The 15,981-nt window shown below is 46.2% G+C and overlaps 1 protein-coding gene and 1 long non-coding RNA gene across 2 annotated transcripts; one reads left to right on the top strand and one right to left on the bottom strand.

Moving 5' to 3' along the window:
- Positions 1 to 111: 111 nt before the first annotated feature.
- POLR1B (RNA polymerase I subunit B) lies at positions 112 to 14,288 on the bottom strand. The gene is made up of 15 exons (XM_064415269.1): positions 14,120 to 14,288; positions 13,875 to 14,042; positions 11,807 to 11,953; positions 10,856 to 10,988; positions 9,687 to 9,823; positions 8,989 to 9,212; positions 8,120 to 8,291; positions 7,064 to 7,235; positions 5,977 to 6,258; positions 5,254 to 5,387; positions 4,657 to 4,827; positions 3,910 to 4,066; positions 3,120 to 3,316; positions 2,469 to 2,722; positions 112 to 1,652 (listed from the first exon to the last, which is right to left on the bottom strand). Exons 1-15 carry the CDS (start codon positions 14,261 to 14,263, stop codon positions 773 to 775), a joined length of 3,372 nt encoding a protein of 1,123 aa, XP_064271339.1. The 5' UTR covers positions 14,264 to 14,288; the 3' UTR covers positions 112 to 772.
- LOC135297569 (uncharacterized) lies at positions 2,660 to 5,190 on the top strand. The gene is made up of 2 exons (XR_010359518.1): positions 2,660 to 2,790; positions 3,696 to 5,190. It is a non-coding gene; the product is annotated as an uncharacterized LOC135297569 (long non-coding RNA).
- Positions 14,289 to 15,981: the final 1,693 nt, after the last annotated feature.

Raw genomic sequence — 15,981 nt, 5'->3', positions numbered from 1 at the left:
GGGGAACGGACGGACACCGGGGACACGGTGGGGTGGGTGGGTGGCAGCTGCTGTGGGCTTAAGGGGAGGATGAGCTCCAGGCCTACAATATCCACGCTGCACATGCACGAGTCAGGGTGGAAATGCCTCTGCTTTATTCTTCTTCAGCCAAACGCACCAAAACAAACCCCAAACACCAGCACCGCTCTGCTTGGTGACACCAAACACTTCCAGGACACACCCGGCAGGGCAACCTTGATTACTTGCAGTCAAGGCTGTGGCTTCACACAGCAGAACTTTGTGCCACCTTCTTTATGACTCAAGGCACATGTATTGAAGTAAAGAAAAACAAAACATGTACAATAACTTCAACACAAACCCATCATTAAGGCATACATTTTTCAAAGATTTTTCTTGAAAAAGACAAAAATAATTTTTTGTAATTTCCAGCATTCATTTCATGTTGTTTTATGACCTCTTCATACCTACAGTTTCAGCCTGAATTCAAAGAACCCCATCGCTCTCAACCCAGGAGCCTGGGTGGATCAGCAATATTGCCTGATTTTCATATGCATCTCAATAGCTGGTGATCCTTTAGAAAGTCCAAACAAACCAACAGAGCAATCTTTCCTTGCCCTACAGCTTGGCAAGCACCCTGTCAATACAAACATCAAAATAATCTTGGAATTCTTTTGAAGAACCTGAGAACTGACTTAATACCTGAAACTCAGGGACAAGGATGAGACTTGACATGTGCCTCCTCCCTCCAACTATCACCACGCCAAGGACCAAGCTACTCCACATTGAGCTTTGTTTTTATGTTCATGGCCGCCAGCTCAGCCACAAAGTAGCGGAAGACATGGGGCACCGGGACAACCTCGATGGCATCCACCTCGCTGCAGACGGAGCAGGAATACCTCCTGCTGCTGGTCACGGAGGAGTGGGACAGTTTCTCCAGCACAGGGGACGTCATGCTGCCGCAGCTGGTGCACACGTAGGCCACGGAGCCGTCGGAGCAGTTGAACAGGCGGTCCTGCAGCAGGAAGGAGGTGCCGTGGGCCAGCAGAGCATCCCGCTCCATCTCGCCGAAGCGGATCCCACCTTCCACGTTCCTGCCCTTGACAGGCTGGTTGGTGACAGTGTCTCGGGGCCCCGTGGTCCTCACCTGGAACTTGTCGGAGACCATGTGGCGCAGGCGCTGGTAGTACACCACCCCCACGAAGATCTCTGCCTCCAGCTCCACGCCGCTGATGCCGCTGTACATCTTCTCCGTGCCAAAGAAGTTGTAACCCGCGCTCGCTAAAGTCTCACCGAAGTATTTCAGAGCAGACTTCTTCTCGGTGAAGGTGAAGGGAGTGGCATCATAGGAGACGCCATGCAGGGCTGCTGACTTCCCCGCCATGCTCTCAATTAACATCCCAATGGTCATGCGGGAGGGAAAGCCGTGAGGGTTGAAGAGGATGTCTGGAACCATCCCGTTCTCCGTGAAGGGCATGTCCTCGACGGGCCACAGCTGGCTCAGGATACCTTTCTGCCCGTGACGGCTGGCAAATTTGTCTCCAATAGTGGGATTTCGGGGAACCCTCACAGTAATGCAAGCCTTCTTGAACTTCCCAGTGCCACGGTCGTTGCTGCACAACCGAACGTTGTCCACAATGCCCACTTCCTTACTCCTGTGTAGGTGGAGGAACAATCATAGCAAAGGTGTCAGGTTTGATAGTAATTTTTAGTTTCAAAAGGAAAATGAAGCAGAAAACCTAAACCACTTATAAAATGTCTTTGGACAGCTGAGAAACACCACCATTCTTCGAAGTACTACTCAGTAGTGAGAGAACTCAGACTATGTAAGGAAGCAATACAAAGGCATCTTCCAAGTACCATTCAGGTACCACTTTGAGGTGATCGGGTAATGTGCCACCCATGATTTAAAACAAGGACCATTTCAACCTGGTTCATCTGTATCACACTTTGTATCTGATGAACTGTGTCCCACTGCCATTTCCATTGTGTTACGGCAGCAGCCCCTCTCCCTACCACCAATAAATTCACATCATACTGATGGGATTCCAAAATAAAGAACCTGATTCAGTTCCTCAGCAGAGAGGGAAGTTCAGAGCAGAAAGGGAAGGAAAAGTGTGAGCTTTGACAAGTGCCTTGTTCAGGGTTGTGCTCCTTCTATAGATGAGCCCTCAGCCTGGCATTCCATGTGCCAGGGGTCTGCTGCAGGCTTAACTGTTATAATTTCTACATACAATCGGCACAGGCAAATCACCAAAAAAATATCCTCCTGGGATAAACCAGCTCTGCAGCACACACTGGCTTAGAGAAAAGATGTGACACATGCCTGGGAATCATCCACAGCATGATCTTCGTGCTCTCTGTCATGCCATGGACACTATTATGTGAGGACAAAAGGGAACACCTGCAGGCAAAGGGCCACCTGCTCTCCTGTGGGGTGAGCAGAGCCAGGAGTGACAAGCTGTACTTACGGATAGTACACAGTGAAGGTCTCCCCTGTGTTGAGGTTCATGAAGCTGTAGAAGGGGTCCCCAGGCTGCAGGATAGACCCAACAAAAGGCAGTCCATCAGCATCCAGCTTCTCCCCAAGGTTTGGATCGCCAGGCTTGATGCCAAACACTAAGTTATCTCCTGCCCTGCTGGCTTTAAGGGAAAGGTCAATGCTCTCTGCCTTGATAACACTTCCATAAGCAAATCCTCTCTGCCAGGAAGATTTATTTACGATCTAAAAAGGAGAAACAAAAGCCTGTTAAAGACTTGCTGATAACTTCAAAGAAGAAAACATTTACAAAGGTAAGCATCAGACCAAAATGGGAACACTGCCTTTTTAAAGTCTCCCAGTAAGTCACCATTCCAAAAAGCTCAAGCCTCACACAACCCCAGTATTTTTCAAAGCTGGAAGGCCACAGCCTTGGACAAACAAAGCTCTGCTCTACTCCCAGCACTTCCAGCACTGCCTGCTGTAAAAACACAACCACTGGGCTGCTCAATCTGCCCAAAGGGTGTGAGGACCAGCACAGACAGAAAGCAGGGTCTTCTCAGCTGAGTGTCACCTCTGCTCCCAGTGCCCACATCAAATTCCTTCACAGAACAGCAGGATTTTTTTCCTTCTGGTGGCTTACCATTGCATCTTCCATGTCATAGCCACTGTAGGAGATGACAGCCACGATGGAATTGGTGCCAACGGGATAGCTGTCCATCCCAAAATAGTCATACATGCTGGGCCTCACCAGAGGGCTCTGGGGGGTGTGCAGGTGGTACAGCTTGTTATCCGAGCGATCCTTGTAGTTGTAAACAGGAAACCCCATGGTCTGCTTTCCTGGAGGGAAGGAGGGAAACTTGGATTTATTCCTCTGTGTATGTCATTAAGAAAAAGCTGGAAATACTTACACATTTAGAGGAATTATCAATCTTAATCCCCTTGGAATTTAATAATTGTCCTAAGCCCAGCTATAACTTTTCTATGAACCACAATACTCAATGCCTTTCACAGCATTTCATAAGGACTGCATCTAATTTTGTTTTCTTTTCTACAATTTCAAAATTCCCCACTAAGGTTAGTGTGGTGTTTCTGGTTTTGCTTACTTGGAGAGTTTTTTTTGTGTGTTTACTTGTTTTGTTTTGTCTTTTTGTGGGGGATGTATGTGTGTCTTCTCCCCAGTATTTCCCAGAGTGAGGCCCATGTTATGTATTTCCAGGCCAAAATGCATTTGCTCCTGTAGCATCAATATCCTGACAAGGGAATCGAGTTTTGAGCAGTCATATTGCTACTTGCAGAAAAGTATGAGAAAGAGGTATGTTTTAAGGACACTTTTCTGAAAATACTGTCAGAAATTCAATACACTAGAGGTGTTAATGAAGTGTTAGTCCCTCTGCCCAGTGTTTTGCAGCACTGGGTACTTCAGCACTTACCCATCTGGCACTGGTACATGTTCCGTGGACTTTGGTTGTGGTCGGAGAAGGGAATGAGGTTGGCCACCACGCTCAAGATGCTGTGAGGGAAGAGTTCCTGGTGAGTGGTCACTCCAGGCACCACCTCTGAGTCCATTGTGGCCACGTTCATGAAAATCTGTGAACATCAAATTGGATAATGCTTGTTCACTTCCTGCTTTTAAAGGGAAGGAAACAAAACAAAGCTGTTTCCAATAGTTTTCTGTTCATTTCAGTTTTAGCTTTGGTTGTTGCCTGCATTGTAGTTGTATTAGCAAGACAAATCAGACAGCTGGTAAACCACCTATCACAGATCAAGTGCATGGGAAGGAAGCCTGAAATACAAAACTGCAGTAACGTGTCCTCCTTTCTGTCTCCCACTTTAATAGTTCCACGTGCATGAGCTCCCAACAATCCACTGCCTGGCTGCCCAGGAGCCATTTGGCAAACATGATGTAACACAAGGTGACATGGTACACACAACACAGCAATCCTTCACCTCAAATCTTCACAAAGTTAATACCGAGAGCAGATCCGAAGATCTCAAAAAGATCTCTACAGTCCAGCAATGACATTTAACACAAATCAATTTGCAGGAGTGAAAACCCCCTTTCATCATGTATTCTAGCTCTTCAACACAAGTCTCATCCTCAGCTCCTTTCATAAATGTTTACCAAACCCAATTTTGATGCCAGGTACCTCTGTACCATGGGAATGTGCAAACCCCACCTGTTCCAGGGTCCCAATCCATTCATTCTTTCCATAGGACAGGTTTCTGACCGGCCGCACCATCCGGCAAGGGTTAGTGAAAATGAAGAGCCCAGGATACAGGCTGGGTTTTCCTGTCATTGGGATAAGGACCACTTCTGCCCGTGCAGGAAATCTCTTCTCTTGTGTTATCTGTTGGTGCAAAGAAATAACAATCTAGAAACACAAACCAAGTTTAACTAAACTGCATCCACCTGGTCACACAATGATAATGTCAGCCACAGGTGTAGCCACTAATAAAAAGTTATGGAGAAGAGTTCTTAGAAATACTTTTAGAAAAACTTCCACCAAAAAAAAAAAAAGAATATGTCTTATCTTGCCTTTTCCAAGAAAATGTTCTTTCAAAAACTAACTTCATAAACCAACAGATGAAACACATAGATTAATAAAAAAGGTAACACAACAGCACACTCTAATACGAACATACAGCCAAAGATAAAATTACTGGGTCAGATTAAAAAAAAAAAAGGAAGCGTAAGAAGTTCCAAACATTCCTATTTTTGGCCACTGCATGTGGAAGATGTTTAGCTAAGAAACATTCCAAACAAGACAACAAACCTTGAAACGGCGGAGAGTTTGTGCAATCTCGGGAGCCAGCTCCCGCTCTACCCAGCCCACCATGGAGCCATCCAGCACAACTCTGTAGCACTCGGAGTAAGGCTGGCTTGGAGCTGCATCAATGGGGGTCACACCTGTGGCAACAGGGGGGTGATGGACAGAACAGCAAAAAAAAAAAAAAAAAGGAAACAAAACACAGGAGTTATTTCTGCACTTCTCAGTTCACACCAAGAAATTTTCTGAGACATCAAAAAATTCTTGGCAAAGCCACAGGCAGGTTCAGTGGAAAATGAAAAACATTTACAGCTTAGAATGTCATTCCTCTCCCCATTTTTCCAACTGAAATAAAGATTCTCATTATTGTGGTAATAACAAGTGAACTGCAATTCAAGTCATTACAAAGTTACTGCTTAGTCCAGTTTTTCAGAGATGTGAGAAACTCCTTTTGCCATTCCTTGTGCTTCAGTGAACATCCTCACACTACAGGACAAGCTGAGAGACACTGACATGGAATTTTACAGGCTGATGTGCCTGTACAAGCAATGTAATATTTACCACTAAGCAGAAGCCCAGTGACTCAAACTTGATTTCACTTCTCAACTGAGCAGTGTGCTGTGATGCTGTGTGAAGAACCTTTCCCAGGCATGGGGCTGCAGGGCAGGGAGGTAAGAAAGGAGAAACAAAACCTAAACCATCAGGTTTAGTACAAACAGTGCAACATACCCAGGGAACATAACAGAGGTGGAATGTCTGTCACGGGCACCATCTCAGTGACAATTTCACACAGAGCTGTCATGTGGTTCATCAGCCCACAGGGCTCTCCATCCGGGGTGTCCACAGGGCACAGGAAGCCCCAGGATTCGGGCAGCAGCTTGCGGACAGTCGTGGTTCTCATCTGGGAAAACGCTGCCCCTCTGTGTATGCAGCGGAAGTGCGAGAGGTAGCGGATGAAATTCAGCTTGTCCCCCACCACACACAGACCACTGGCCTGCAACATGCCCAGCCCTAGGGAACAAAGGGGAGATTGATGTCAGGAGCTCATCCAGCTTTAACAAATACAGGATGATGTTACAAGGCAGTTTCTTATTTTTCACTGACAACCCCTGAAGATGCTCACACCGGATCCCAACAAGGTAGGTGCATGTGCACAGGAAACTCAGTGACCTGTAAGAGACCTAGAGACTTTAAATTCCAAGCTATTCCTTAAAATCTAGTTCCTTTTACAAACGTGTGGAAGTAATTGCCAGTGAAGCAAATAGGAACTTGCAGCTGTTATGTTTTATCAAAATTCTGCAGGTTTTTAATCTAATTTCATTTTCTAGTGGGCGCTCCATTACAACACTGTCATACTGGACACTCCAGGGAAGCATCAGATAAATCTGAATCTACATCAGCAAACCAGTTTCTCTCCATTTAAACTCCATATGACTAATGGGGCAGTTGTGATTAAAAAATGCCCCTTCTCTGTCTTACACTGCACCTTCTAAGAAGAAATAATCTTTGGGAAAGCAAATTGAATTATGGTCACTGTTTTGAACAATGCTAAATTTCAACTGTTCATCTGGGTGGAGGCTTTGCTTTCATAACTAACCTGTTCTATACCATGCACAATGCCTATACTTGTGCATAAATCTTGCCTTTTTCCTCAACTATCCCTTTCTTCAAACTCCTTTTAGCAATTTAGTTACAGTGTATAATGTCTGTCTATAAGCAGTTGTTTCCAGTTAAGAGCTCAATTTTACATTGTTCCTCATTCTGTTTTATGGGGGGAAAAAAAAGGAAAAAAGGCACCTTAAGCCTGCAGATTTACCTGTTTTAGACCTCAGGTTACCAGTTGCAAGCAGATACTCAAAGGGCTTGGTGAAGTCTGGTGCCAAGCTGAATGCCTTCACCAGGCTGTCTGTATTTAGGTTGATATCTGCCTTTTCTGCTCTTTTCTCCAAAACAAACCTTACAGATTGCAGCCAGGTTTCAAGCCTCTCCTACGGTTTAAAAGTGAGAGATTTAAAATTAAAACAGGACAGAAAAGGCTCAAATTAGAACACCAGTTCTAATCCAGCACATCAGCTGCACATGCCACAGAACTCTGAAATTAGCAAGATGGACAACTTTTAAGGAACTGACAGTTTTCCAGACTTATTTCCAACACTGACTTCATTTTATCAAGATGTTGATGGTATATGTTAACACAGAACTAAAAGGAAAACACCCACCCAACAGCTTGGCAATCATTTTCACCCAGAATGGTGATGAGTGTGGCAAATGAAGTACAATAAGAGAATGTCATAAAGCAGAGACAACCCAAAGCAGAAACTGTACCTACAATCTGACCACAAGGATAACTCTGTATACAGTGTACACTTTGTCTACTGTATGCTTTAGACTATTTAGGATATTAGGATTCAAAAAAAAGGGGCTGTTAACTCACTCCCCTGCTGATCTGACAGCAAGGGCTAGGCAGGAAAACAACTTTTTCTGGCTCCTGGTAGCTGTTTTTCATAGCACTAAAATGCTTCCCCAATTTCACTTTCAAACCACTCAAGTAGTAGAGAATTTTTGACAGGCTTTCAAAAAAACAACGTTAAAGAAAATTCTGGCTAAAGGGGGAAAAAAAGAAAGATTAAAGAAATATGTAATAACACAGGGAAATATCTTATTTGGGAATGAGAACTACTACTCCACAGTGAACTTCATGGGACAGTCAAGCTTCTGAACACGACTTTTCTACTCCCAGCATTCTAAAATGAGGTATCCCTATAAATTTAATTGGAATAGATTAGTAGTAAGTTACCTGTTTAAGTCAAAGGCATGCTATCAACTTTCTGGTCCATAAAGAAATGTAAAGATGTGGGAGCCATGACCTTACCTTTAGGAACATAAGGAAAAGCTGTCCTGGGGTAAGCACCTCATGGTTCATAAGACTGTCTGGATTATCTTCCATGCATTCCCCCTTGGCAAAAGCATAGAGCTTCTGGGTCATCATACAGAGCAGGTAGAACTTTTCAATTCTACTGGTCAGGTGAATACAGATACAATTGCTGAAGGAAGAGAAAGAAGAAGGACAACCTCGATGATCTCTTCATGCTAGCTTCATGTTCTTCATGTCTCTCCTAAATAACTGTAAACTAATTTTTTTTTTTAAATAAAAGCCTAACAAGGCAAGTAGATGTAAACTACAGAATATTTCTGTTAGCACTATCAGTGTCCTGTCATAGAAACTCCAAATCTCCACTGCTATCAAGTCATGTATGGAAAACTCGTCTGAGCAACAGTCCAGCACAATCAAAAAAGGAAAACCACACCTAACTCCTAAAGCTGGAGGAAGAGCAAGACACCTGCTTTACCAGAAAAATTAATTTTTTAGTTGAATGCCAAACTGACAGTCTCAAAGCCAATTCTTTCACTGCTTTCTGACTTATTTCATATAAGAAGATTTTAAAGCATCTCTTTTCTGCCATTTTAAAAGACAAAAATTATTCAGTTGACAGAGTGAAGCTGATAATAAACTGCATTATTTCTGTTCACCAAATGGATCCTCAGTCACAGAACTACCTTTTAAGTTTCTCTTCTTCAACCTTTGTGTCTTTCATCAATGACATCACAAAAATCCCATCTAAATAAAAACTGTCACCCTCTTGTGAAACTGTTTTGGGAATAATTGTGTAAATCCATTAATACTCTCACATATGCCTATCAATCCAACACAATGACACTGGATCACAGCCACATACAGACCTCAGAATGAAATCTGCAGCCTGTTCATTGCTGTACCACTCAGGCAGGTTGAGTTTCACTCTGAAGCTCTTTCCCAGGTAGTCCAGGACGTTTTGCTGTGTCAAACATCCAGCATCCACCACTGCTCTCATCATCTCAGTAACACAGTTTGCATAAAAGGTGTCATCTTCCCTTCCTTTCACCAACTCTTCAAAAATCTGGTAGTCTGGGAAATTAACTAATGCCTGAGAGACAGAAGTTTATCAGATCAGAAAAAGAAGGTTGTAACAACATCTGTCTAGAAACTACAGCTAAAGAACTAAGGCTGTATACTAACTCATTATTTATGCTTTCAGTGCTCTAGAAATGCCCTTCCACAATAAAAAATGCAAAATGCTGTGGGGTTGAGATGCTTAGGGAGTAATGCAGGGGATATTCATACACTGACAATGATCTCCATCCAGACCATTCATTAGAAAAACCCCACAAAACCGTGAGCATGTGACTCTCCCCTCATCTCCTGTCCCTGCAGACACCTCCTCTGCTGCAGACTGAGTGTTTGATCAGTGTTGCACAGTTTGGATGACCTTGCTCCAATCCGAATTGGAAGGCTGACTGAAAACACTCCAAGTGGAATTATCTTCATTACTTAAAATAAAAATGCTTTGCAACACTTCTGTATTTATGCAATATAGAAATGACAAGCATTCACTGCTTACCTTCAGAGCAAATCCCAAGGGGAGGAAGAACAACTCTTTGCGAAAAATGAAATTCACCATGACACAGCCATTTTCCAAGTAGTGAAGGTTCATGTTTATTGCAGTATGCTCATCCTTGACACAGTGCATCACCACCCCTGCAAAAATCACCACATCAGCACGAGCTGCACAAAACCAAGTGGCTGCATCACTGTGTCGTGTTCAAGGAGGTGTGGCACAACTCATAAGAGAAACTTTGGTACCTGATGGCTGAGAACATGAGGCAGATCACTCACTTCACTGTCAGTGTGCCACTTCAAATAAACACATGACCTCAACTCAGCTCTTAGCTAAAGAGGGCAGTGTCTCAGGACAGTCAGCACATGTGCTAAGAGGCTTGAAAGATGCACAGAGTTTTTAAAGAAAGACACAGGCCTCAACTATCCCATCTGTCACCTTTGGTTGTAGGAGAGAGTAACATACAAGTACTGTTCCTAATGGCACTCTTATCTCTGTGTTTGGCTGGCAGTGCAGCAGCAGTGTTTCCTGGTCCAGCTCTATACTATCATCTGCAGGACAAACTAAAAATAGAACAAAAAAGGACCATCTGATCTGCCACTGCCTTGGAATAAACTAGTGTGGAACTACAGTGTGTGCTCAAGCACCATGGTCCAGTCAATCAGCACCTGGAAACACCTGGATTTAAAATGCTACTTAACATTTGCTGGCTTAATTCAATTTTAAACTGGTTTTGCTGAGTATCCATGACAAAGGGAAGGTGCAGCCATGAACCTAGTTTACTCTGCTTCATGGATATTAAATCTGCCATCATGTATGGACAAAATCAGTGAAATTAGTTCAGTTCAGAAATTAGTACACTGACTTGTAGTGAATGTGAGGTTTTAGTTACATCTTCCACACAACAAAAGGTGGCAAGTGCTCCAAAGCCTGGAACAAAATCTCCTTGCTCCCCATGGGTAGCTCAGACAGCTCCCACAAGGAAAGTCCCTGTTTCTTGCTTGTACCATCATGGTGGTGTGTTTACCCTTTATTCTTATGTGCAGCAAAAAATATTAACACTACACAAGAACTGTAAGAAAACAAACTACCAAAATTCAGGTACAGATGGTCACTCCTATTTGTCCTCAAGCAGTTGTTACTAGGATGCTGCAGGAATCTGCTGAGCTTACCATACTCTGTGAAACCAGGGCCTCTGTTTTTCCACTTGTGTCTTGTCATTGCAAGAGGGAAGTTTCGTCTGGGCATAATCAGCATCCTGATTACTTTTTCTAAGCCATTGATTATAAAGTAGCCTCCCATTTCCTGGAAGGAGAAGAAAAATAATTTTAATACACTTAGAAACTCAGAATTGGCATTGTGAGTAGAAGAAAAAAATGCCTGTACTATACATGAAAACCCAACATTTAATTTGTAAATAGCAAGACATGATTCAGCACTGCTTTTGGAAAGCCTGCACTCCTTAGACTTATGAAGTCTAAATGTAGCAGAGTGCAAGGAAAAGGATGCATGTTCCACAATTTAGAGGAAGAAAAAACCTTTGTGATCAATGGACCATATCTGAATAGCTGCCATTAACTTTTTAAAGTAAGTGCTCTGAAGTTCTCACTTTGAGTTTATAAACCAGAGTTCATGGGATTCTACAAAAGATCTCTGGTCACATACAAGCTTACTTTTCTGATTTGCTTTTGTAGTGTTCTCTTTTTTTGTGAGTTCAAAATGCAGAGCTATATAAGGCTGTATTTAATTATAGACAGCTAACATGCTACTGGGGAGACAGGGAAAAAGCTGCAGAAGACAACTGGGAATGGAAATGTCTCTTCCAATGCCTGTTCTCCAAATCTTTCTCTCCCCTTCACAGCACTCTCAGTTGTTGTGCAGCAGCTGAGAGGTTCTACACTAAAACTGTAGATATTGACACCAAACAGATCCTTCTGCTCAAGAACAGCCACAGCTACAAACTTCTCAAGCTGCTTCATCCCCATAAACAATCTGCTTTCAAGAGAAAATGGGAAGTCAAACTTGAAACAAAATATCAATATTCAAGCTCAGCAAAGAGAAGGTGACCTGACAGAGGGCTCAGGTAAAACACAGACCTTCCTGACCCTCAAAATCCCCGTTACCTCTTCCTCCTCATGGTGCTGCATAAGGTCTTGTGGAGAAAAACCATAGAGGTTGCACAATTTGGACTTCACCATGATTGGAATATACCCTAGGGGCTGTTTGATAGTCCCTTGTGGCATGTCATTCACTGACCAGCTGATGTCGGCCTAAAACAACACAACACCAACAGAAAGCAAGTTAAGCTGCCCTTTTAATGTTTCCTGCTATATCAACTGTACCTTTCACACAACCACAAGCAGCTGAACAGACTTGTATCACTGTAAAATGGCAGCAATTACAAAAAAAGAGACAGTAGATATGTGCATAAAGATTACACTCTGGGGAACAGTCAGTGTGGGTTTACAGAAGGAAATCATGCAAGTCTGGAGTCAGGTGAAGAAGCTGCTGGCTGAGCAAACAACGCTGGTCTGGCCTCCTTTGCCTTCCAGGCCCTTCAACAGAGCAGCCTAAATAAAAAAAAGGCAGCCACAGGACAGGACAGGAAACTTCAGAAGGTAACAGTTAAAAGCAGAAGATAGCAAGTGTCCATTGAATAGACATCCACACTACAGGCCTGACAAAATCTTTCCTTTCTTTACTCGGCATGTTCATGAGTGATCTGAAGAGCAAGTAAGAAAAGCATACAGGAAAGAAAAATTATTATCAAGTTCTGGCAGTGTGTGTGAAGGAAACCTGTGGGAGCAAAGAATCCTAACTTTACATGCAGAATGATGGGCTTTGAAAGAGCTGCTGTCCTGCAGGAGAGAAACACTGTCACTGCAATACAGGAACATGGGTTCAACATCCGGCAGCAGCAAAAATGAGTAAACTGAGCCTCAGAAATTACTGGAAAAGGGAAGGGAAATGCCACTGTGCCCCTTTAAAACCACGGAGCAGCCTCACACAGGGACTGTTACAGCCTGGTGTACACCTGAAGTGATGATAAAGGGTCTACAGCTGCACAGCAGACAGGGGCTCACATCCTACCCTGGGGAACTGGGAACTGAGGGAGAGATTTGGAGCTAAAGCAGCACAGTGGAAACAGTGGACTGATTGCTGACTGTTTGCTGCTGTGCATGGGCAGGGAAGGGGAGAGGTTCACCTGCCCCAGCACAAGGCAATGCCTTTTCACACAAGGCACAGCAAACTGTTCTAACTGCTCCAAGCATTCAAAAATAATTAAACAGGCAATGGAAAAATAAAAATTAAAAAAAAAAAGAGATGGGAAATAATTCAGGTAAGAAAACCAAAATCAGCTGTATCTCAGAAAAATCTAAGATCCAGTGGGAACACAGCTATGAACAATCTGCACTGGCCCACTTTCATTTTCAGATAAGGTACTGCACTTAAGAGTGGCTCTTATCATGGCAAGGTGTACAGCTTCAGAGAAATTAAAAAAAAAAACGCAAAAAAAAAACCCCAACAAAAAAGAAAACAAGCAAAACACCTGAAATTCCAAGCAAGCACTCCCTTGCACCAGGTGCCTCACGCAAGCAATCAGCTCAGACACAAGTACACCATTTTAAGAGAAAACTGCAATGTGGAATCCTTTCACACCACAAAGGAAAATATTTGCTGGGGATGCTTCCTCTCCAGGCAAATTTCAAAGCACTTCACAAAAACTATGAACCTGTGAACAGGAGAGATTTATAGCTCTGGACTTCTGTATGGGAGCAACACTGCTTTTGAAACCTGGATTCCTGCAGAAACAAGGTTTGGATTATGCTGCTCCCTGGGATGACACAGGTCTCCATCCAAGGTCTTCCAAGCTGGCTGGCTGCTTGCAGGGAGAAACTGGAACGAAGGGCAGCGGGACCAGGACAAGCTTGATGTGCGGGGGAAAAACACGAGGCTGCACATCACCAACACCCACGGGGGCAGCGCTCCCTGAACCCCCCGTGAGAGCGGGGAGCCGGGACGGGGCCTTTAAAACTACAGCACGGGGCTGGGACAGGGACAGACATGTGCGGGGCCCGGCTGGGACAGGGACACGCGTGTGCGGGACTCAGCCGGGACAGGGACACGCGTGTGCGGGGCTCGGACGGGACAGGGACAGCGTGTGCGGGGCGGCGGGGCGCGGGCACTTACGGTGATCCTGCCGCGGTAGGTGCTGCGGAGCCCGCGGCACTCAGCCGGGAACACCCTCCTCTCCTGGCACACCGTCCCGGCCGGCACGGCGGGAGGGGCGATGGACACCCCGACCAGCGTCAGCGCCAGCCGGGTGTCCCTCAGCGCGAACTCCACCGAGGGCACATCCTGCAATGGCACCGGGTCAGCGCGGCGGGGCCGGGGCCGGGCCCGCCGCCGCGCCCCCCGCCCCGCGCCCCCCGCACCTGCACGGCGCGATAGACGCCCTCGCTGACGGCGTAGTTGAAGGACTCGATGTGGGCGCGGGTGAGGTCGCGCTGGGCGGCTCCGCGCCGCGGCGGCCGCAGCCGGTGCGGGTCCGGGCGCGGCTCCGTGCCGGCGCCCGCCATGCCGCGCGCTCCTCCTCACGGGAAGCGGCGCGCGGGCACCGCGCCCGCGTGCGGGGCGCTCGCGCCGCCTCCCGCGCCTGCGCCGCGCGCCCGGCCCCGCCCCTTCCCGGCCGCGTCCGTCCCTGAGGGAGCGCCCGGCCCCAGAGCCCGGCCCGCGGGCAGCCGGCAGCTCCGTGCTCCCAGCTCCCGGTCGCCCCCTGCATCCGTGTCACCCATGTCCCTCCCCGCGCCCCCGGAACGGGAGGCTGGACACCCACCCATGCCCGTCATTCTCCGCCACTTCCGCACGCCTGGAATGCCGAGCAGCCCCGTTGCTCCCCAGCTCCCACCGCTGCCCAGGGCGTGAGGGCAGCTCCCGGGGTCCGGGCACCGCTGTCCCAAGGAAACACCGCAGGCCGTGGGGTTTGCACGTTTTAATGATGATGTGGATAGACGTGAGCTCACCGCAGAGCCGGGAGCTCGGGCATTCCCCAGCCCCACATGCACATGCTGGCGTGAGAGCCGCCGGGCACACGAGCCCCGTAGCCCGCATCCTCTCGCCGCCAGGGTTATCCCAAGGGCTGCCACAGCACACACGGTCATGGAGCACGATTATGGACGGCACAGCTCTCCCGGGAGAGAGCTGCGTGTGGAGAACAAGAGATGCTGGGAGCAGGGACATGCAAGCAGTCCTGAAGGACACTGGTCACAGTCACCTGGATGACATCGGCCTTTGAGCCTTTCTTAGACTTCTCCGGCGTTCTCCGTGGACTGTGGGCGGCCACCAGATTTCAGCAGAAGCACAACATGACTAACTGGTATGGAACAAGCCACATGGGAGTTACCTGAAACCCAGAGTCCAGGGGGACCAGACCCTGCTGGACAACGCAGCCGGAACACCTGGGCCAGAAATTCTTCATGGATGACATGAAGGGATACAACTAGGACTAGAGACATTCTGTGGTAGGGTAGGCGTCTTCTGGAAACCCAGCAGTATCCTGGGTGAAAGCTCAGGAAAGAGAGTAAGACCTTTTCTATTGACCTTTTAGCTGAAATAAACTAGAAAACATTTATTGTTGTATATTCCTAAAAAAAAGAAACAAACAGAAGTGTCACAGGGGCTTGTGAGCATCACTTGCAAAGTGCACCCATGGCTGCAATGCCCAGGCCTCAGCCACACACACATCCTCTACTCCACCTTGTATTTTGGGCAAAACTTTAGGCACTGTGCTCTCTGTCCTTTATAATTTACCTTCTGTGCTTTACTTTGGGGGACACTTTGAGAGAAGGTGGAAAATATACATTTAACTCCAGAGGATGTTGCTTATTCCTGAAAAATTCAGCAGAGGATTCAAGTGTCCCTGCAACACTACCTCCCCCAAGCCCAGCTGGAAAGGCAGGGTATGAATAGCTGCATCGCCTGTAGTTGTGGCTCTATCACCAAGCATTATCTAAATTTCCCTTTTGAGGAGAAGGATGGCTCTAGCACCCCAGAATATGAGCATTTCTTGGTTCATTGTGATGGGGAAAATTTTCTGTTCTCATCTGCCCTAGCGTTTATGAGAGCTCAGCTGTCACCTCAGACACATCCTGGATGAGAGCAAAGTGAGATCTTCCCACTGCTGGGCAAAAACCATGCAGTTTTTAAGCTCAGCTAAGCTAACATGAAAATGTCAATGGAGATGTGGTGAACTTTGCAAGTTGAGTAACAACCCTTAAGAGCCTACCTTTTACCTTGG

This window comes from Passer domesticus, chromosome 3, assembly GCF_036417665.1.
Source record: "Passer domesticus isolate bPasDom1 chromosome 3, bPasDom1.hap1, whole genome shotgun sequence".
Classification (NCBI taxonomy): Eukaryota; Metazoa; Chordata; class Aves; order Passeriformes; family Passeridae; genus Passer; species Passer domesticus.
This window is presented reverse-complemented; position numbering and strand designations above follow the sequence as displayed.